Source organism: Crotalus tigris, unplaced genomic scaffold (genome assembly GCF_016545835.1).
Source record: "Crotalus tigris isolate CLP2741 ecotype Arizona unplaced genomic scaffold, ASM1654583v1 scf7180000017703.754461, whole genome shotgun sequence".
NCBI lineage: Eukaryota > Metazoa > Chordata > Lepidosauria > Squamata > Viperidae > Crotalus > Crotalus tigris.
In genome coordinates, this window is record NW_024096578.1 from 291,233 (window position 1) to 316,069 (window position 24,837).

The 24,837-nt window shown below is 35.6% G+C and overlaps 1 protein-coding gene across 4 annotated transcripts in view; it reads right to left on the minus strand.

Annotated features, from left to right (window-relative positions):
* The window catches only part of LOC120306009 (neurexin-1), a 622,144-nt gene that overhangs the window by 201,537 nt on the left and 395,770 nt on the right, over positions 1 to 24,837 (minus strand). For all 4 annotated transcript variants that reach the window (XM_039338545.1, XM_039338547.1, XM_039338546.1 and 1 more), the window contains one exon: positions 23,959 to 24,078. In XM_039338545.1, the coding sequence (XP_039194479.1) occupies positions 23,959 to 24,078 (120 nt within the window). The remainder of the gene's footprint in view (positions 1 to 23,958; positions 24,079 to 24,837) is intronic.

Below are 24,837 nucleotides of genomic sequence, written 5' to 3' on the forward strand. Positions count from 1 at the left end.
AAGATACATTTGCTTTTGCAATATTATAAATAAAATTATATAAATATAAATCAATGATCAAATCTCAGATGAAAAAAATCTATACTTTTATGGATTTGAAGAAATAAGTAAAAATAAATATGGCCAGGGACAAGATCTATTTTATTTTTTAATGTTAGCAGGGATCAGAGAAAATGGGTATCTTGTTCCCTTTATTATGAGTTTACAGTATATGTTTGTGCTTTTTTGTATTTTCTTTTTAATACTTTAGGTAGGTACTTCTGCATACACTGTCCATGGTGCTGTTGATGAAGGACAATGAGAAGAAATATATGAAAAAAAAGAGGGCAGAAGGAAAAAGAAAGAAAGAAAGAAAGAAAGAAAGAAAGAAAGAAAGAAAGAAAGAAAGAAAGAAAGAAAGAAAGAAAGAAAGAAAGAATCCATCCAGATCCTTTTCATGTACAGAAAACTTTGGGATGCTGTACTTCTTGAGTCACAAAGTCTAAGTTACAAAAATTATGAGGTCACATATCTCTGGCCATGTCTCACTTTTCTAGAAGCCTGAGACAATGCAATCTTTTGATCTAAATAATTCAGCCTTGCCTCCTCATGGCATGTATGACACATACCTCCTTTCTTTTCTTTTTTATTTCAGCATCACATAAGCTGAAATTAGTAGCACCTCCATTCATGTAATTAGATATACATGCATGAATAGAATAGAATAGAATAGAATAGAATAGAATAGAATAGAATAGAATAGAATAGAATAGAATAGAATAGAATAGAACTGGACGGGACCTTGGAGGTCTTCTAGTTCAGCCCCCTGCTCAAGCAGGAGAATCTATACTAAATATTTTAGGCAAATGACTGTCTAGTCTCTTCTTAAAAACCTTCAGTGATGGATCACCCATGATTTCTGAAGGCAAGCTGAATGAATTCAGACATACACAAACACATCATATAAAGTGTGCAATAGCCAAATAGGGCATGTCAGTTTAATTTAATTAATAATTAAATTTAATTATGTTGTACTTATGTGGTGTCCATATTCCTCACAACTTACTACACTAAAAAGAAAAAAGCAGAAAAATGTTTCCACTCAAATTTAAGAGATAATGCCTCCCATATGATTTATGAAACTAAGTTACTAGTACTATGAAAGAAGATGTAGCCTAATGAGCTTTGATGTTATAAATTGTTAGGGATAAACAGAAAAACAAGCTCCTATCCAATCTGAAACATATCCCATTAACCGACTAACAGACAGACAGACAGACAGATATTTCAGCTCTCATTTCTTAAGCACTTTTGATTTATCTTCCACTTAGGCTTCCGCTGGGTGAGTTAGATCATTTCTGCTGAAACACAGAATCAACATGCTGCCATGAAGCTTCCCATGTCTCCTCCCTGGGATTGCTAAAGGTGAAAGTGGCTCCTGCATAATCACCCTGTCTGCATACAAGGCTCCACTGGCAAATACAAGACAAAGTTCTCCCATAGGGTTCCCCAAAGCTTGACAAACAATGTTCAAAAACTGAGAAAGGGTTGCAAAGGATAGCAAAGAAATTTGGTCAGTGCTATCAGAAGAGAGGAGGCCATGCTGCTTTGCAAAGCTCCTGTGAAGGATGGCTCATTCAAGCCTTCATTGAAGCACAGCTGTAGATGACAGTCACATTTTTCTGGAAAAAAAACTTCAGTTGTGATAGACAAGTCCTCACTATCAAAACAGCATACTGTGATGATAAATAAATAACTTCACTGAACCACCGAGGTGTTTACAATGTACAACTTGGAGGGACTTCAGTTTCTGTGCTTAGCCTTATGATAACCCACTGACTACACTGCAGGTAGAAAGAATAGAAATGGAGATCACAAAATACCACTTTCTTCTGATGTGTTCTTTTTGCCAATGAACTGAGATCCCATATTTACTAGTCACTGACATGAGACCATGTGTGGTATTTAATATAAGATATTGGTGCTTTTCGAACCTACAACCGTTCATTTATTTATTCAATCACTTATTTCAATTTATATCACAATCCATCACTAATGATTCTGGTAGCCATATGAATTGTATTTACATAAATTGTAGTATATATTTATATGGAACCATCTTTCTTTAAATTTACACATATTACCGCTTTTCACTAGTAAAAGCTAATCTGTCACATTCCAACATGCTTTACTTTTGATGATTATTAAGATTCTAGGAATTATAGTTTAGCAACATCTAGATTGCCACAGGTTGCTATCTCAGCTTTACAGAGTACATGATGGTTTAATAATTCAGACTATTGCCTTGAAAACTTGTCAGCATTTAACAAAAGGAAATAATGGATCAATTGGGAAACAATGAGATTGTATTAAATTGCTTCACTTAAGAAATGAGTTAAGTGTGAAATGGAAAACCTTGTAATGGACATTAAAGATGAATCAAACATTACAATTGTGATTAAAAGTGAAGCTTTTGCAGAATAGCAAGGAAATTATACATTACTCGTTCTACCTCTAGATATTGTAATGATATGACACAAAAGAAGCATATGCCAATAATTTCCATAATTGTTATTTTCTTATTGAATTGTTTTTCCAGTTTCACATAGCCAATATCTGATGTTGAATCGGACAATTGTTCATGCAGTGAAAACACATCCAGCTTTTAAAGGGAAAAAAAAAGATTTATATGCTATTGGCCTTTTCCTCAGCACATACAAGGATCTAATACTTCTCAAATTATCTAAAAGTCTGTTTATTCTACTAAGATTTGTGATAATACTAAGAGAGATGATCTGGAAAGAAACTTATGCTTCATGTCGACCTGTTGTAGTTCATTACACAGTTCAATTACCAGTAGAGATGGACTTTTCTGAGAGATACTCCCATTTACTGATAGGTCATGAACAACAACTATAAACAATAGAATGAGACACTTGTAAATCTCAGTCCATGCCAGTGACATAAACCCAAGTTTCATGTCTTCTTAAACTTAAACTTAATATCTTTCAGGTGTGTTGGGATTATGACTGCTAAAATTCTTAGTCAACATGCTGCTTGCCTCTGGCAGTCTTAAAACATCTTTGGCATGCCAGGTTTGGAAGTATCCTAGAACTATATACTGTAATAAAGCAGCTGATAAGTCTGATATATTTTTTCAACATGGTTAGGTTCATAAATTGCATGTAATCATAGTACATGGAAGAAGCTATGGCTTCATAGTGTGAACTTCTCATATGATATATAATATGTGCACTCATCACATGATATTCAAAATAAAATGGCATTCTTCATTTTTAATCAATTGTTTCTGTATTTTGTTGGCTTGAATGAAGGTAGACCTGAATATAAGAATTTTAGTGTTCAGGTGGAAAAATTCTGAGTTGAATTTATTTTAATTTTTACGATTGCTACATCTCCAGCTATCTCCAGAAAAATGTCCAAAAGCACCATCTATCTTTTATTATGTTGTATATTTTAGGTCAACTGTGGTATTGGAAAAGATGGGTGACTAATGAGAAATATTTGAAAGATTATTCTGCTCAAATCCTCAGGACAAGATATAGCAGTAGAAACCAGGTAATTTTATCCCTGGGACATCTATTTTATAACATTAAAGCACACTATATAAAAGTAACAAGTATACTGTAACAGCAGTTAGTTTGCTAAGCACAAAGCTTACAGAATTTTAAAGAGCAAAAGAGTACAAATGGTATGCCATAAAACTCTAATCATGCAGTTAAAAAACCCCTTACATAAAATCTTAAGTAGTCTTTAGTTTAGTGTGCCTGATTTTACTTCTTACAAAGGGATTGGCTTCTCAGCTGCTTCCATTCATAAGCCGACCATTAAGTCAATTTCCATGTCACATGTCAATCAATGCACAAATTAATGAGAAACCAAGCAGAAGATAATTGTAAATCTTAGCAAACCCATTCAATGGTCACTATGCCTTGCGGGCAGCCAAACAGAAAGGCTTTTCAGAAAAAAGTGTTCACCTTAATAATCATGGATGTACTATCTATTGAATAGTGAATATGTTATACCATGTTTGTATTGTTCTGATCATGAAAGACTTTAACTTCTTAGTTTAACCAATAGTAGTTTCATCAGTAAGTAATATCTGACTGGAAATATGGCTCAGGGCCAGGTTAAGGAGCCATAGCATATGCAGATGCATTGACTATTTACTTACTTACTTACTTACTTACTTACTTACTTACTTACTTACTTACTTACTTACTTACTTACTTACTTATACTGGGCAGCTTATAAGGTTAAAAGAGTGGAAGCTCGTAAGTCCAGCAGCAGTCTCTGAGAGAATGATCTGAAGACATAAAAGCAAAGAGCTTGTGGTTGTCTGTCTCCAACCTTCCTCTCAGAAATTAGCTCATGTTTGTGCTGAGCTACTTCAGCAGATGGAAGGAAAGATCTTATTGGCCTCTTTCTTTCCACTCAGAAATTCAGGAACTCTGGCCACTGGATAACATAACTCCATATTAGTCCACAAGCAGATGGAGCTGAGGGGATTTTCAGCCCACAGCTCCATCAGAGGATTTTCAAGTGAACAGCCAATCAGTAGATTAGGAACCCAATTGTCTTCAAAAAGAATTTTACTCTCTGACAAGTCATGCTATTCTGTTCCCAGATTGCTTTATTAGTCCAAAGAGGTATTTCCTAAAAGCCTTCTCCCACACTTCTTCTTCCTCCTCTATCATAATGCCTTGTACACGACTTCCATTCTCAAGCTGTTCTGTGTTTTAAGCAACTTGTTTCGGAAAATTCCTTGCCTTGCTTCTTTGAAATGCAAGGGCACTGCATCATTCCAAGGCAGTGTTTCTCAACCTTGGCAACTTGAAGATGTGAGGACTCTCAGAATTCCCCAGCTAGAATGCTGCTCTAGGGAAGTAGAGGGGTTGAAAGAATTCAAAAAGTCATGCTCTGCATGCTTTTCCTTTTGCCACAGTTACTCCTATGCTCAGGATGTAACAAATGATTTATTTATTTAATCAAATTATAGGAAGTGCTGAAAAGGGATACTTGCCATGTAAATACAGTCTAGAAAATATATTAGTATCAGGTCTGTAGTATTTTGCTATGTATAATTTTTGGGATGGAGAAAGGTTTAATTTCCACTTTCATCCATTCTTTTGAACTGTGTGGTTACACAATATTCAGGACTTAGTGTAAGAATCAATTAAAATTGATTAATTGTTCATAAATATCCTTACTGCACATTGTGTTATTTTATGTTTCGTTCTCTCCTCAGTCTTCTGATGTTGCCCATATTAGATTTCCCATCCATAGGCCTTTCCCTGCTTATTTCTCAGTTTATAATCTTTTGTCTTTAAGAAGTCCTTTGAGTCCCTTCATCTTCTGAAATAGTTGAAACAATGCTGCGTGTGCTCTGCCAGTGCAAAAAATACTACTCTCTGTTAATATTCAAATGTTGTATGTATGTGTACACACGTTCACACACATGCAGATTAATAATCAAGGAAGCTTAGAAGTTGTGAATTAAGAAAGCATATCTTTTCATGTATAGGTAACTGTTAAAGAACAGGAAGCAATGACACAAAGGAAGAATAAATGGATATAAATATATTATTTTTAGTATGAGAACTCCCATGGTGATGGATTTATTTATATATATATTTTTTCAACAAATATTTTGTAGTAATCTGACAGTGTGGCAGTATATTTTGAATTTAAAACTCCAATTGATATTTCAAAATTTAAAGTCTATATTCAGAATTTTCTTGCCTGTTTCAGCAGTTTCAGCAGAGTCAACTTCTCAAAACTGAAATTAATAGAAGCTATTTGAGATTTGCAGTGAGTTAAGACTTATTGACTAGTTTGGCATTGCTGAAATTGAAAGTGATATTGCTCAGATTTCAAACACTAACAAACTGATTGCAATGTTTGTGGGACAGAAAGCAAGAAAAATAGCATTTCAAAACAAAACCATTTCTTTCTCCTTCTGCCAAGTCAAGCATGCCTTACCTTTTTCTGTGAATTGTTTTAAATATAATAAATATTTAGATTTCTATCCAATGTTTCTTTGGGGATACATCTTTAAGTTCAGGTTCTATAGATATTTCATTTTGAATACATCGTTTTAGCATCTAATTTTGCAGAAATCCATTTGTAAAGACAATTATAGTCTGTGTATGACTCTATAAATATGGTGTTTTATTGAGCCCCCAAATCTTTAAACCAGTCCTTCTGTGTTTTTCTGTTTTTTTCTGTTTCACTGTGGCTGTTTACTTGTGACTTGTTTGGTTTTAACTTACCATATTGAGTGAACCCAGGCCAACAAACTTGTCTGTATCATGGGCAATAAAAAGCAATTTTTGCTTTTTTTTAAAACTCCAATGTATAAGGATAAGGTAGGTTCTTTAGACCTTCCATAGAATGGACTTGTTCACTTGCATGTGTCTAAGTCATTGGATGACAAAGAAAGTAAATAAAGATAAAGAGCTTGCAGTGAAGTTGGAAAAAGCTATTGCCAAAATTTTCCCTTTAAAAGATGTAGGACAGAAACTCATGCCTGGACTGATATTTTCAGAAAGAAGCATGAGAGAAGGAGGGAAGTAATAGTGGCAAGAAATTCTAGAGCAGTGGTTCTCAACCTTTTTAATGCCGCGACCCCCAACCGGTCGTAAGTCAAGGACTACTCAACCGGTCGTAAGTCGAGGACTACTCAACTGGTGCAGCATCGTTTGCAGAATGGGACTTTTGGCGGGCTCAGAAGGGCAGAGACAGCCTGGACAATTCCTATTGGCTTTTGAAAGCCAATAGAATTAGACTCTATTCAAGAGAGTCTATTCTATTGGCTTTCAAAAACCAATAGAATAAAAGGGAGTAGCACAGCTAAGGAAAAGGAGGAAAAAATGATGGACTGCATTGTTTGGCAACCCCCGTGAAATGGTTGTTCAACCCCAAATGGGGTCCCGACCCACAGGTTGAGAACCACTGTTCTAGAGGTTCTGCTAGATTCCCCATTTGATTGTAAGCCTCCTGCAATAGATTTTGTCAGTTGGTGTCCTTTTGAAAACCTATTTCTAAATCAAAGAAATACTACTGTTAGTTCTAAATACCAAAGTGCTGTTTTGTTCATTTCAATTAAATGATAATAATTATGTTTTAGCTGAATTCAAGACTTCCAAGTTTATAGCAAGCCACTGAAACATTCTCTTTTAGTAAAGGAGCAGAGACGGTATAAAACAGAAACAAAGTGGGGGGAAAGAGGGAAAAAACTGATAAGAACCTTACTGCCAAGGCAATGCCATTCAGAGTACAATTGGCTCTAATTGGCAATCTGAAAGCTGTGGAATTCTAATTTACCTGCAGCTGAGTGGCATTCAGACAAGTAAGAAATGATTTCCCACCTTTAAAAATAAATCAGTGGAATTGCTTCCAATCTGCTTCTTATAACCCCAGGCTCATTGTGAAGCATAGGGGGGTAAGGCTATGCACTTAAAAATAGAGATTTTGGAAGTTCTTATTCACTTTCATCATCCCAAACTCTGTACAGTATAAATATAACACTACATTCAAATGTTGTGAAACACATAATATTAGCACATTTGTTTATGTGATTAGATTCTTTCTGACCTGGTACCATGAAGCATCAATATTCATAGTTAATGGTTAAAGCAGTTTCTCCTGGGAAAGCACAGCACTTCTCATGACACAGGACCACTAAAGTTAATTAGTCCATATTGGACATGTCAAATACATTCTGAACAAGAGTTATTTGAATATTGCCAGTGTCTATGTCATTCAGAATGAAGAACTCACAGAAGAACTGTCAAATGTAATCAGATGAAATGTTCATCTAGTCAAACTTTCTTGTTCCAGGGTGCTTGGAAAGCCCAGCAGATGGTGGTCATGAGCAAGCCAATGTGGGACAGCTTGAATTATAAGAACCACATGTTGATAGTCACAGATTTTGATATGCCATCATCATGCTGCTACCATCAGTTAATTTTCTACTCTGTAATTATGCTCAAATGGTTTTGTCTGAACATAAACTTATTATGGAAGATTAGACAGAAGTTTTACTCTCCTATGAAAAAGCTTCGGCCTTGGAAATACTGAAGTAGAGATTTAAGCATTTGGAAAGAGAATAATGAAATGTTCACTTTTATTTTTATTATAAAAATAAATATTTGATTTAAGTGGAGAGAAACATGTGCTGCAATTCATCCTTACGAAGCTTTTCAATATGTGTATGAGCTGGATGGGGTAAGGGGACATTCATAAATAGAATGGTTTGAGGAATTAATTCTGACTTTCTATTTGAACCTGGGAATAACATCAAGGCAGCTCTAAGGATCATAAAACTCCAGAAAAAAAAAAGATTTTAAAGTCCTTAAAGGTCTTCAGTAGTATGATGTAAACATTCATTAGCACATTTCATACTGCAAAATATTACATTGGAATTATCTTTTAAATTTCAACATTATTATCTTTTGTTCCATATTAAGCCCATTCTTCTTAAACAAAGATAGAAAAATATATCCAATACCAAGTAAATGCAATTGGAAATTTCCAAGCAAACTTTTTAAAGGATCAGCAAGGTTTCGGAGACCATTGTTATGCAACTTTCATACAAATTCATCTCGATGCTGGTACTGAATTCTCTTTTTTTTCTTATACCTTCAAACAGCATAAAGCAGCTACTATTTATATTAAAATAAGAGATTCTGTAACTTTCCCAGTGTTCCAGAGTAATACAGTATCCAGAGTGATACAGTATCAGAGCCACTATGAGATATTACATGGGTAGCTAGACCATCATTCAGCCCTGCTTAAAGAACTGATTCATTTCAGTTTCCTCCAGCTAAGTGTAAACAGTGATATCCACCTGAAATATTTTCCCTATAACCATCTTTAAAGCTCTGCTTAGGCAAAAAGGATACCAGGTCCTAGAAGGGAAAAAAAATCTTTTGGCCTTGATGAAAAAAAAACAATCTGAGCTAGTAGATACTTTATGGAGCCCAGTACAAAGTCACATACATTGGACCATTTACAAAACACAAGGAGGTCCAAACCATACAGCACCCAATACAGTTCAGTTCATTCCAGTTTGACCAAATTTTGACTCTCCTCCAGTTGCTACTAATCTATTCTCACATTTCATCTATGGCTCTAGTCATCCATCTCCTCAAAACAAACTGTCCTGGATGCCGCCAACAGATTTAATTGTCTCTCCCCATGTTACACACACTCTGTTCAGTCTTCTATAACTGTAAACACTGTCTCTGGCTTTGCCTCAATGTTCAAATTCCAGACAGTCTTCATTCTTGTGCTGTAGAATGTATATACTGTTTAATCATAACTCTCACTGCAGGACGTCAAAATATAATTCCTTCTTCTTTCTCCAAAATCTTGTCTCCAACAGTGAAACACAATAACCTTCTAAATAACCTCAAATAACCCTTTCTAAATAATCTCATTTTTCAGCTATAGTCACTTCCATACCCTCCCTCAAACCTTTCCTTATTTTTCTCTTACTTTCAATCATTTTAACTTCCCCCCCTCCTCTGGCCTCTGTGCCATGTTGAGGAGGAATAGGAACATTTTGTTTTTCCTATTGATTCTCCCTTCAAAATAATTTCAAATTTAAGTGGCATCAGAATGGAAAAGGATTTTGGAGTCTATATAATATATCAAAAATTTTATCCTCCCCTCTTTTATCAAAACAGAAAGTCAACAGGATAATATTTGAATTTGAGTGTAATAATTATAAGCTAAACAATAATAATTATAAGCTAAACAATTAACAAACCTACAGGAAATATGCTATCTTTGTGGGGTCCCTGTTGCACTCTGAGTTTGGTTGTTTTATTGTAAATATTTCATTACTAAACTAGGTAACATCATCACTGCTGGCTGGGAGTGGGGTTTGATCTCAGTTGGTGGCTTGCCTGTCATGGTTGGTGGGAGTGGCTCTTGGACAGTGGTTCTCAACCTGTGGGTCAGGACCCCATTTGGGGTCGAACGACCATTTCACGGGGGTCGCCAAAGAACGCAGTCCGCCATTTTTTTCCCCTTTTCCTTAGCTGTGCTACTCCCTTTTATTCTATTGGCTTTTGAAAGCCAATAGGAATTGTCTAGGCTGTCTCTGCCCTGCTCAGCCCGCCAAAAGTCCCATTCTGCAAATGGTGCTGCACCAGTTGAGTAGTCCTCGACTTACGACCGGTTGAGTAATCCCCGACTTACGACCGGTTGGGTGTCGCCGCATTAAAAAGGTTGAGAATCACTGCTCTTGAAGTTTCTTCAGTTGCGTAGTTGTTCATTGTTAGTTTGTTTGGCAGTTCCTTGATTGGGGTATTGATTGCTTCTTGATTATTGGCCTAATGTTAATCTTGGTGTTAATCTCTGCTCATCTAGGTATTGGTTGCTGGTGAGGAGGTGTTTTGGTCATTTTGTTTTCTTTTCAGTTTTTTGACTGTCTCTTTTGAATGGTATGTAGATGTCCTTTATGTCTATTTTCCTGTTGACGGTCATAAAACAAATATTATGCTTTTTCTAGCATTCAGATAATCACCTGAAGCTGTGTAATTCATAGTTATTAACGGGTTTTTATGGCACCTTTTTCAGAAACATAAACACACATCCTTAATATTCTTTCAGAATTTGATGACTGCTGCAAAACCTATGACATACATCAGTGGTTTTCAGCAAAATGCTGAATTGTAACTTGGCAGCAAGACAATCAAGAGCAGTATTATAAGCAGCTTGCCAGCTGCCAGTTCTGTGTGGCTGCATACAACAATTTTGCAGTATTGCATTGCTCCAACAAATGAGTGTTATATCACAGGAGCCTCCTGGAACCATTTACATAGAAGATTTTTGTCTTGTATCCCAGGTGACTGACCCCTCAACACAGTCTTTAAAGGGGTAGGCAACACTTTTTATAGAAAGAAATAAAGTGTGTTTAGTTAGCACACCTTAAATAGCTAAATCTGGTTTTCAGTGACCTATATTTCTTTATTTCTTTCTATAAAAAGTGTAGCCTACCATTTTAAAACATTTTTATCATTTCCCTGAAAGTAACTCTTAAGAACCATTGAGACTTTCTGGGCTGGTAAAAAGACTGTGTTGAGGGGTCAGTCAAAAGAGGAAAATCATCTATGTGTGTATTGATGAAGCTAACAACACAGAATTTTATACAAATTAAGCAAAAACATTGCCCTGCATTTATATTGCTAGCCTTTCCAAAAATATAAAATCTGTCTCCCACCACCTTTGTATTTATCTGCCCTATTATATATTCTGCTGGAGGAAAATATTACTTTGTACTGAAAATATCATAGCTCAAGCCTGAGGTCGTAAAGAGAACATTATCTTTGAAGTTAGCCATCTCCTTAACAAAGCCACATTTCAGTCATTTAAATTAAGTACTGGTAGTAGTACCATTCAATAGTGATTTAGGCCTGGAAAATGATAATGGGTTTGGGGTGAAATCACAGATATGCACATGCCTCGAGGGGTGAAGATTATAAGACATTGAACTATATCTTTCTAAAAATTATTTCTCGTAATTGATTGGAATGAATGAGAATCAGAAAATTAAAATAACTTATAAATTTGAGCCCCAAATTATTGGAATTTGATCTAACATAGCATTACTGATTCTAAATCTGTTTTTCATTATAGCTGGTACTACATTCAATTACTGAGATACTATCTCTTTGAATATTTTCCAGCCATAAAGACTTTTTCCCCCAAGGGATTTATATATGAAAGCCCATTAAATATGCCTTTTCTACTTGTCTCTTAAAAAGAAGAAGGGAGGGGGAGAAAGAAGGAGAATATAAAAAGAAACCAAAAGGAAAATGTAAGACTAAACAGAATCAGTTTATTTCCAAGAAATCAATTTATTCCCAAGGAAATGCCACATGACAGGGTGGTCCAGTTCAAGAAAAAAAAAGGAAAATTGATCTCAAGTGTCAGTGGAATTTATTGTTATGAATGTGGGGTTATGGAACAGAGCTTAAGAAGGAAGGGCTGGTAAGTCTTCCAGAAGGGAAAGGAAAAAAAGCCACTCAATTTGTAGCCACAGGAATACAAAAATAAGACAGACGGTATCATTCAGAAGCTTTATGTTGAAAAGTCTAAGGTTCTCTTTAAATATTAGAATATTTAAATATGCTTCAAATAATTTTCTGAAGCAGCTTAAGGCAAGGTAAATTTTCCTAAAAATTTGGAAGCTTTCTAATAGATGAAAAAAGTGGGGGGGAGGGAGGGGGAATTAGAGTTATATGTACTATGGAATGAAGAGGGGATTAATTAGAACATGGCACTGTTCCAAGAAATGGACTAGCAGTGATTTCAAGGCAAGCAAAGGAGAATCTTTCTTCATACTATGCAATATTAATAGATGTAATTCATTGCCACAAAATATAGAAATTACAACTGGCTTAGGTGTAACACTGGAATTAGATACGTCTGTAAGTAAATGAGATTATCACAATGGATGATTACTGATGATGGCTCACTGAAAATTAGAAGCTGAAAAGCAAGAATACATGATAGTTATTACTTTCATGACCTCCTTCCTTAGGAGAAACTTATCTAGATGAAATAGTCTATCCTTCCCCATCTTAGTTGACTCAAGTTATATTAGGTCCAGAATTCCAGCCAATATTGCCAAAATATTTAAAAAAAACTGGCTTAGACTGATTCCGCAAGGTATTTTTAAATATTTCTTAATGTTTATTATTATGTGATTTCACATCTCTTCTGCAAATTAAGCCCACCTAGCAGAATCTAGCTAGTTTCCATAGCTGTCATGTTTTCAGCAAAGTCTACTTTTGTCCATCTGTGCATTACAGCCATTAGAAAGTTAACAGAATTTTTAATAGTCATTGCAATTCTGGAAGTTTCAGTCCTAATGAATCCGCGGTACCAATACACAACTGCAAAAGTCTGCTGTTGATTTTTCTAAGATCCCAAATAAGAATGTTCCCTGAGTCAATTTCTCTCCTACTGTTCATTTCTATATAACATCTCAAACTTTACCTCAAATTCTAGTATTTCAAATGCAAAGTTTTTTTTAACAAAAGAAAGAAATGAAACAGATTTTGGTCACATATTCTAAAACATGCTATAAAATTGCAACAATTTGCAAATAATGACTCTATATATTCATATTTCTAAACTAGTTGATATATGAAATCAGAGTGATCTTATGGCATGAGAAGTGGATGGAATACAGTGCAATAAAATTGAATAAAGACAAATTGTAAAGCTTCATCAAAAGAAGAAGAGGCAGAACAAAATTACAAACAGACTGAAGACAATGAGCCAAAGGAAGATAGTGAACTGATATAGGGAAGAGGTAGCCAATCCTGTGATACTTGAGAAAAGTTTGTTCATAAGTCTATGCAGTACAATTTATAGGGCTATGAAGATCAATCCTATATTGCTCAACATTCAAAAAGCTGTAGCCAAGCTGGAATATATTCAGAGAGGTCATAAAAGTAATTAGAAATATGGAAAACAAAGGCTATGGTGCACATTTGAAGGACCTGGAAAACAGTAGAATAGTAATGGATGAATTAATACTCTTTAAATATCTGAAGGGCTACCAGAGAAAAGAAAGTAGCCACTTTCTCTACTCCCAGCAAGCAGTACTATTTAAAAAAACGTTTTAGTAGTAGGAACAGCTTGACAATGGGATCAATTACTTGAAGGTGGAAAGCTTCTCCTTTGAAGATCTTTAACCAGAAATTATATCCTGTGGATATTTCCGAAAGCTCAGAAGACAAAACCCCTGGTCCCAGTGATTGACCCAGATTGGATCCAAAAAATAGCAAAAATGAAAAGAAAATGGCATTGGGGGCTCAATCTCAGGGCCTGGCTTATGATTTCAATTGTATTTTGAAAAATCCCCATATTTCCTTAACAATCTAGATTTATAGAAATGAGTCTATTCTGTGATATAAAAGATAATGATTAGTTTAACATCATATTGTGACCCTTCAGCCAAACAGAATTTAAATTTAATTAAATTAAAAACTTTATGGGATCATTTTATAAATTAAAACTTTGCAATTGAAAGATCAGAAATATCTATGAGTAAAATACAGGAGGTAGGCTTATACAAATTCAGATTATTGCCTTTCTAGTCTAGTTCTACCAGTTCTGTTCAAGAGAAAGAAAAACACATCCCTTTATTTAATTATCTCTTTAGTGGGCACTGGCAGGCCCCTTACAGACTTTTTTCATGAAACAGAAAAAAATGAGCATGATTTGTGGTTTTGATGATTAAAAAAAAAGATTAAAAAGTGAGCTCCCCCCCCACCATAGAGTAAAGATAACTTTGTAATTATACTTGTATATTCTGAAAGGAAATGGAAGCTTCTTTCTATTACTATTTATCTTTTTATTTCTTTTTCTGAACTTTTTTCCTTTCCTTTCTCTTTTACTATCTTTGTTTTCATTATTGTATATTAGTGTTAGTTTTTATGCTTTCTTTTAAAAACTTTAATAACATTATAAACATTTAAACATTAAAAAACATTTAAAAGAGAGAGATGGCAGGGACTGAAGTTCAGGCTTTCTATATGCAAAGCATATTTTCTGCTTCTGAGTTACCACTGTCTCTTCCTAGGAGAGAGTGAAAGGTTTCAAGACTGTCTACAAACTTGAGACAATGAGATGGTGGCACACACATCGAATAAATAAATATAACTCTACTCTTAGATTCTAATCTAATCACAGATTTGTACCAACTACTTATTGTAAACTCTGTAGTGATATATAGATGTTCAACAGTAGATATAATAATAACTTTAGAACCAGAGATAAATTCTCATTGTGCTTTATATAGATACTGGATATATTACCCAATACAGTTTTTCTAAGTGGTATTGTGTGGGAACTGTGATTCATAGAATTCCTAGCTAACAGAGAGAAAGACTGAAACCTTAACAAATTATAGAACTCTAGGATGGAGAAGGATAATGTAATAGGCTGGAGACTGTAAGATTTGAATAAGATGCAACAAGCTCAGACCAAATCCTACAAAACTTGAATTGCTGGTTATCAGTAAATAACTGCACATTCCAATAACAGCAATCCAGCAATTCTGGACAGGGTTGTACTCCTCATAAAGGGGATGGTTTGTGACTTGAGGGTCTGCTTGGACTCAGGGCTCTTAAGCAGCAGATAAAAGTCATGCCCAGGAGTCCTTTCACCAATTTTTCATTAGTTATGATTGGTAAGTCATCATCCAATTAGAATGCATCTGGTGTTGTATCTGGTGCTGCTCTTGGAGACGCTCCCAAATATACCATTAGCACAAAATGTGGCCACTTTGGGACAACCCCAACAGTCTAGAATTATACCTAAATTAAAATCATATTCCTGAATGCCAGTATGCTTCCAGTATCGGATGAAAGTTCTAAACATTTCCTATAAAGTCCTAAATGGGGCAGCATTAGGATAGATCACGCACTTCACCAGAACGAAATCTGGTTCAGTCACACAAAAACAACTGGTTGAAAGTTCCCAAGCTTCAAGAAGTACATAGAGTAGGAATGAAAGGTAAGCCTCCTCTATGGTAACTCCCACTTTGTGAAATATTCAGTCCCATCCCCCAGAAAGTCATACAATTCCTAGTTGATTAATTGTGAATTTGTTTGTTCTTTTGGATGATAGTTTTATTGTGTTGTGAGTTGTTCTTGTTTTTGTCTGCATTTTGTTACTGCCTGCCACCTTCTGAGTCCTCTGGGACACATTATAAGTAGCAATGTAAAGGAAATAATAGGCAGAAGTAATCAAATTCTATTCCTTTGGAATATTGATGTGGAGTGGAGTTATTATTGACTTTAGCATCATAATAAGGTTGATCAGGAGGATTATGGGTCGATAAATAAACTTACATCAACATGCAAATCCCTCAATGAGCAGATCTGCAGTAAGAAACATCCAAGAAGTAGCTATACAAAAGAGAAGAATTGGCTGTACTAGTGCCGGTTGTATTAGATTGCAGCTCCCACAATTCCCTATAAATTTGAGTAGCTGTAAGCTAACACAAATGAAGGGGACATCAAGTTGGAGAAGATTGAGCTATATCCCATTTCTATGTACTGTATACAACTTAATTTTTCTTGTTTCAAGTTTTTTCATGAAGAAATTTCAGCGTCTTCCCTATGAGAAGGCTTAGTTGAAAAAAATAAGAAATAGGGAAACTTCACAGCTGAAGCTAAGATCCAAGGGCACGTTCTGTCAGCTGCAATATTGATTCTTGTTCATTTTTGTGTGAATAAGGGCAATCTCATCACACAGTGGCTTATTTGGTAATTCAGGAGACCTAGGAATGGTTTAAAAAAAAAACCTGTTAGCAGCTGCAGGGAGGATAGGAGCTGGAACCAGGCAGGGCACTAGAGAAAAGAAGGATGAAATGTTTTTTTGACAACCTGCTATTGTAATGAAAAGCAGACACACCTCCCAGATGTTTTCCTATGAGGTACACCATCTCTAAAGATTTATTTCATATATGAGAGTTATGTCTTGCATCTCTTTCAGGAGCACATAGCTTTCCTCTTCTAATTTTCCCCTCACAACAATAGATAGGTAAAGCATCTGCGATTGATCCAAAGTTACCCAATTTACTTAATAGGCTTCATCTAGACTTGGCCTTGTGTCTCCTTGGTTCATGCCAACTTCTCAAGTATGATATCACACTGAATCTCACCAGGAATATGGTATTATATAACCTTCTGGGCCATAGCAATTTTTAAACCCATTCCATCTGAGCTGCAATTAAGATTCCATTCCTTCCCTATAACTTCTATTATTTTAAAAAAATCTGCTTAAGAAACTTGTTCACTAAATCTCCATGGTGAATATTTCCCCTAAGTATCTTTTTGTTAAAAGGACAATGCTCAGGCTTCAGTATAGCCCAGCATGCTTTACTGACCATGAGATAACATTTATCAATGCTTTGACAGTTTCCATTCCACAAAGATGATATTTTATGAAACCAAGCCACTACATATCTGGCTATGAGTGCACGGAAGAAGTATATACTGGAATTAGAAATATGCAGTAACTTTATACTTTCTTCAAAAAGTAAGGGGAACATTTGATACAGATGATCTAATTTTAGGTAAGGAGCATCTTCAGTCCTATCCTTATACAAAATCTGGCTGCTTTACGAAAACAGCTCAGACACCAAAACCCTGCTGTTATTAATACTTGGGCTGTTGTTTTTTTTAACAAGACTTTTTTTCTCTGCTCAAAGGAGCACTTGTAAAAGTAATCATTATGTGTCTTTTTCATAGTTTCCTATATAATCCTAGTTCTCTAAAATATTTTTTTCTCCTACTGGTTGTCTTTGTGCTGAACAATATATAACTCTTCTTATTGTACTTTACCTCCTAATATTGCATTAGCCTTGTAACTACATGTGTCCTGTTGTCAAGAGAGAAAAGAAAAATGTGATCTGAGGTCACTCACTATATATTTACAATGTTTCCTTTGCAATGGGGGAAAGTATTTAGACTTTCAGGATCAATAAGCTGATTTTACAGGCAAGTAGGTTCCTGCATATCAATAGGCAATTATGAAGGATCCGTCATGGACCACTTTTTCTCTTGCTGTAATAGCCTTCACCATTCTAACTGTACCATAGTGTCTCAGTAGTTATACATTATAATGCGAACTGTAATTAGGATTTAGCTATCATCAGTGAAAAGAGAGTTCCTGGATTATTCACTGGAAGAGTGCTGCCCTTTCTGCCACTTCTTCTGTAGTTCTAATCTGGTCATAATGTCAACTGCCCTATTCATTTAGCTAGCAAATAAAGACTCCTGGGCCATTGTTTAACCAAGAGTACACTTTACTGGAGTTTAAAATGGTTACAGAAGAAAAGTGAAACTAGCTCTGATATTTTCGGGTGCAAAAAACATAATTAACTTTCCCTTTGTCCCTTGGCCTGTGCATAGTTGTTATTCACTGTCCAATTACTTGTATTTCTTTTTGTTTGGGAAACAGGCTCTTCTTTCTGGCAGACATCCTCAGCAAACGACCTTGGGAGACTGGCATTGTTCCAGGCTTTGAACTGGCATTCTTGGCATTTCTTTAACACCCCTCCCCCCATAATCTCCCCACATCCCTACCACCATTGTTAGTTGTCTGGCTGTAAGCAGGAGTTGCTTTGCAAGCCAATCTATAGTCATAACACATAGTTAGAGTGCTATCAAAGGTCTATGAAGATGAAGGTGAGAGACGAATATTGGACTGCACCACAAGAAGGGAGGATGTTTTTGTCCAGCAAAAATTTCTAACAGCACAATGAAGCAATGTCATACCCATTAACAGATGCTACAGATCTTAGCAGGACATCAGAATCACTTTAGGTTATTTCATGGATGGAATTCTCCCACTACTTGGTAATGTCAGATATTTAAATACTCAAATACTCCTCTTTCTGTGGATTGCTTTGCCCAATGCCACATGGCTTTCTGTTCTTTATTATCATACACAAATCTTGATACTGGTCTAGTATTAATGGTGCAAGCCTATGTATGTTTTCTCAGAAGTACTCCCTATTGAGTTTAATAGGACTTAATCCCAACTAACCAAGAACAGTTTAAAATATTGTATAGATATGCTTCTGTGAAAGGTTTACTATTCCATAATTTTCTCTTACTTATACTTTAGGTACACAGATATATAAGCAAAACATATTTCCTGAAACTAGCTGTAATTTTTCAAAGGGATTGTCTCTATTCTCTTAAGAGTTTCTTAAGGGTTCTTTGAGGACCCAAATACTTTTGAGTAGGATTTCATAGGAACAACTATCTAGCTCTCTTCTTGAAAACAGATTCTTACTGTTAACATCTACGAATTTTTACAGTTAATAGCCTGTCTCCTCAACGAAGTCATAACCAAACAAAATACAATCTTAGGAATATACAAATATAGAATTCAAATTCTATTATATTATGATTGTAAGGTTTTATGCCCAAAATAAACAGTATTTTCAACAAATTTCTCCAAGTTTCCAAGAATTAATATTAGGATTTATCTTCAAGTAAATGTATTGTCCATGGTACTTCAAGTGTTCTTTCTGAAAACTCTTGAACTCTGAAGAATTTATTTCATCATTTCATCCATTCATTATCATTATTAAATATCGGTTCACTGTTTAGCAATGAAACTACATAGCCAATACTTATAAAAAAGAATGTATCGTTTTGAATTATTTGATTAGCTTGATTTAATTAATTTAATTTTAAATTTACAGATTTCTTACACTTTGCCTTAGCTCAGTTAAAATCAGAAAAATACTGACTTTGAAAGAACTGTATGACATAGCATTTATTTAACTAAACAATTTATAAAACCACCCACCCAGCCACAGAGGTAAGTCAGTACACAAATGATTAAACTAAATTTGGGCAGTACACAAATGATTAAACTAAACCCAAGCCAGAATATACCAGACAGAACCTTAAAATAGTAATTGTAATAATAATACTTAATCTTATTTTGACCCATAGAACCAAACATATCTGCCAATTGTACTATTGTAATCTTTTGGAAGGTGAATGGATTTCTTGATTCTGGTGGGGTGAGCAGAAATGACTGGAGATAGGTAGTCCCTGAGGTATCCTGGTCTTATACCATGTAGGTCCTTATAGATGACAACCAGCAATTTAAACTACACTTGAAAACCATCTGGGAGCCAAGGCAGTTTGAAGAACAGAGGTGTCACATGAATATATTGTGAAATGCCCAAAACTGCCTGTGCCATTGCAATCTGGATTATTGTAATGCAATTATGTGGACCACATAAAATGCATTACAATAATCTAGCTGGGAGATTACTATGGCATACGTTGCAGTGAAAGGGACCTTCCAATCCAGAAACAGGTACAATTGATGCCCAAGAAAAAACTCTGTGCAAAGGCCCTCCCTCCTAACTCTATCTGTCACCTGCTCTTCCAACAGGAACTATGAGTCCAGAAAGGACTCTCATATTAAGCACCAATCCTGTCTGGAGTAGCATTGCAGTAGTATCAAAAGTCACTGAAAAATCAAGGAGAGCCAAGCTAAATGGACTACCCCGCCATACCAAAGATCATCAACAAGTGCAATATTTTTTTTAAATGACACTCATCTACTAGAAGGAGCTCTACATGGCAAACAAAATAAAGCTCAATATTGTAAAACAACCATTTAAAACAATGAAAAAAATTCAGACTCTAAAAAAAAATCCCATCCATCCATCAACACCCAGGCCATTTGGCTCCAGTGTCTGGGGTAAGAGCCAGATCTTCCTGATGGCCAACAGAATCAGCATTTCCTCTGAAGCATCTCTGAGGGGAGACAATCCATAAGACAGGTGAGACCCCATCACATATAATTCCTTCAAGGGGACCCAGAGCTTGCCCACCCTGCCAGATTAGTTGGGATGGGCAGAAACCAGTAGGAATAGGTGGTCCTGCAAATAAAATTCATTTAAAGGTGATAACCAGCACTTTGAATTATACCTGGAAGCTACTGAGAGCTGGTGCAGCAGTGTTAAATGGGTGTACTGAGGTGTGCCTGCTACTCCCAGTGCTCCTGGACCAGGTGCAGCTTCCAAATTCTCTTCAAATCAGTCCTATACTAAATGCATTGCAGAAATCTAATTCGGAGGTGATTAAAGCATGAGTGACTATGAATAGTGTAATATATTGAGCAAAAGACCTCTTGGCCATGGCTACCACTGCCCTTCAAGCACTATACAAAGTCCAGGAGAACCCCCAGATTAAACAGAATCCCTGACTGAGGGCAAATTACTAGATACAGGGGATCCTAAAACTCCCAGGCATTCAGTCTTGTCCATGCTGATCTGAAGCCATCCAGGCCTGTACAGCTTTCAGGAAAGCACCTTGGCAGTAATTTGAGACATATACTAACGATGTGATCCTGAGTTACACCTCAGTAATATAATTGTTATTTTCATTGTTAGTACATCTGATGCTGGCCTTTCAAACTAGAATATGGCAGACATATATTAATGCATAAACTCAGTGCACATTTCTCTTAACCATTACATTTCTATTTATCACTTTTGTGGATTTTGCCCAGGTTCTACGCAAAGGACAAAAATAATACCTCAAAGAAAGAGGCGTGAAGTGAAATCTGGAGGTGATACAAATGTCAAGCCTCCATGAATTGAGGTCACCTTGGTTGACACTGTGAAAATATGATCCTGAGTACAAAAATAATATCTGTATCATTTCATGAACATCAATGAACACAGAGTGGCCAAAAGCAAAGTTTTCAATGTCCCCATGATAGTCCGGGTTTCTCTATCAACCCTCATTTTGAATGTAATCTTTTAAAATCAAAAACAGGTTTTATTTTAAGAATGTAAATATGTGTCTCTTCATGGCAATAAAGTAGTGCAAACCAGCTCCATCTCATTTATTAGGACAGGTTAGGATGGGCAGTGCAGCATTTTTTCACAGTTGAGAAAGAAGGTGATAACTGCTATACCAATATGGCTGTCACTGACTGCATGGCTTTGTCTTTGCTGCTGCATCATTTCACATTGCTGTGCCTCAGAAGAGGACACCATTAACTATGGCTGATTTTAGTTTATCAACTGCCACATGGAAACAGAATATCATGGCACAAAACCTGCCGGATGGAAGCATCTTAAAGTATGGGGAAAGACATTGCAGCATCATTTTGTGAAGGCTGAAAAACCTATATCTTAGATTAGGAACCTAATACACCATGGAAACTGACAGTAAATTGTCAATTAATTTTTTAATTCAAAAAAAGTAGTGAATACTAAGTATTCTATTTGAAAGAGGAAAAATAATCTGGTAAATAGGAAGTGAATATCCTGGCAAGTGTCCCCATAAATCAAATGGTTTAAAGGTTAACATGGAGCTGGTTCTCTAGATATGTTCTTTTTTTTTGTCCTTTCTTGAAAAAAAGGAACTGCTAGTAGGAAACCTGAAAGAGTCATAACTGATATCTCTCTCCCCCCCCTCTCTGTATGGGGGTATATGTTCTGCTCATCCTCTCCTTAAGGGTCCTTATTTCACTAATTCACTAAACTGGCACATCTGTGTCACATTCAAAATTCCTATGGCTGTATCTTCTTTTTACTAACAACTCCCAGTATCCATGCTGGCATGCTGCAGGCATGCTGGGTAATTTTCTAGATGGGGGAAGTTTGTTAAGTCACACAGAGGTGTTAATTTATCCTGCCCCTGCTTACCTTGTCCTTTTGGGGAGCAGTTGAGTATATTTTCAAGCAAAGAACTGGAATGCAGTTCTAAGAATGTTTGTGGGTGCATTTGGTACCCAGAGAATTTTTGGAAAGAAGTCAATGCTGCAAGCATTTATTTTTAATATAAATGTCAGAAAAAGCAGGAACCTGGAAGATACCCAGTACGGTGTAGATGGACAGTTTAGCATCCCTGGGTTTATTTTTTTTTAATTTATTTATTTATAAAATTTATTGGCCACCCATCTTACCACAGGGTAACTGTGAGCAGCTTACAGTCATAAAATGTATTTATACTATACATTAAAACATAAATTAAAACCAGATATTCAAATATAATGCCATGTGGGGAGGCAGGGGCAGGGAAGCGGGATCTATTGATGCTTGATCAACCACCTCCACTACACTTTCCCCCAATTGGAAGCCCAAACCAACTGACAGTCTTGAAATCCTTATGAAAGGATAGGAGGGTTGGGGTCAACCTCACATCAGGTTCTATATTGGGGCTACAACTGTAAGCAACAAACCTATCGCCCCTTCTTGCACATTTGTTCTCTTAGCATTATTCTTGCTCCTTATCTTTGTCTGCATTAAGAATGCACTGTACTGAAAGATAAAGTAATACTGGTTCCAGGAGTTTATCGAAACATTTAACAAATGGGATAGTGCACTGGGACATATACAAGCATGTTTTTTTTTTAAAAAATTAGATAACCTTTAAAAATGACAATAAAGGTTATCTAATCTAAAAAAAAAATCATGCTTGCATTTGTGGTTATATGCCTCAGTACACTATCCAATAGTGACAAGCTGAAAATAACTGAATTACAAATATGGGGAAATATAGGTTTGCAAATGTTTTAAAAATTGGTTTAATGAAAACTAGTGTTCATGTCTCACATATTACCCGCCTTTGTTTATTTGATGAAATATACAAAGATTTCTTGAAAATGACTTGCTTAATCTTGCTTACAGCACAAGTGGAAATTCTCCCACCAGATATTTTCTAGCGATTACTAAATTACTAAACATAAATTCATTATGTACTAAGATGGTAAATATATGTATTGTGACTTTTGTTCATCATTGTATTGACTCATGTCAGAAGATTCTAACATCTAAAAACACAATTCCTTCATCCCTAAAGGTTATAGAATTAATAAGTGATACCAAAATTTATTCAGATGACATTTAACTGAAATAAAGCCTGAAGTTATTATTTGATGGAATATTTCAGGTCACCTAAACCTATCTGGTGTAGGAAAGTAAGAAAGAACTGTCATCTGTAATTTCAACTTTGTGGTATAATACTACAAAGTTATAATACATCTGAGTACAACAAGAGAGGAAAGAAGTCAAAAACCGCAGCCCAATGTTAAGAAACTGATACCAAGAATAAAATGCCCTTATCTAATACTGTATCTTTTATGTCAATATGTTATTCAAATCTATATAGTAGATAAACTTTCCAAAACCACAATTCCAGGATCCCTGCATATTTGTTTTCTGCTTTCTAAGGCAGTTCTGTACTTAGGTCAAACATTTCCTATAGCCACAATAGGAACACCTAGTATTCATTGCAGAGTTTGGTAGTTCAGTTGGTTATAACTTATTAAACTGATGCAACTTTTGGGACATTCACTTCAAGGCAACCCTTTGGAACTCTTAAAACTTTCTTAGAGAGAGTGGAAAAAAAGGGAAGGTGCTCATGTACTCACGGTCATTGCACAGTGTCCCACTGAAAGAAGTCATGCTACAGTCACAGCTAAACCCATCCCATTGCTGTAAGCAGACACCTTGGTTGGCACAGGAGTCTTCTTGGCATGTGGTGCTGGGGCCTAACAATAAAACATACCATAGAAAAGAACATGAAGGACTGTCATTCAGAGTGACCATATGTGTCATTGGATCATACAGGGTAGTTGCCAACATCTCATGTTTTTAGACTAAATTATGGGAAAAAAGCTGATAAGGGGATTAACCCATATTATTAATAATATTCATGTTATGTAGAGACATATGGTTTTTGTTTGTAACACAGAGGAATATGAAGATACGAATTCATGTCATGATAATAACATAAGAGAAGCAAGTAACTCAAGCAAAAGGAACTGGTGGTTCTTGACATATTTCTAATTTTACTTTAACATCTATAAACTATCTTCTCCAAAACAATGAGTTCTACTAGAGACTGTGGAAAACAGAATATAAAACTAAAAAACCAAAACAAAAAAACCAACAACAAAAAAATACAAACAACCAAAACAAAGCCACATATTAAAAGCAAGCAAGGAAAAGAAAAATATGGCTATTCAAACAATGATTTGATGAACACCTTTATCTACCAACAGACAGAAGACCTTTGGGTTGGCATTTTTTAAATTAAAAAAAATCATATTTTCTCGTTAGCAGGAATGTTGGCAAGTATCTTTTTGCATGCTTTAAATTGCCCCATGCAGGTTTTTAAGAACAAAGTAGATAGATAGAGGAGAAATCAGCCAACTAATGCATCAACATGCTCAAAAAAAATGACATTTACACATGAGAAACAAAACTATTCTATTTCTAAAGATCATAATTAGACCACTGGGAGAAAT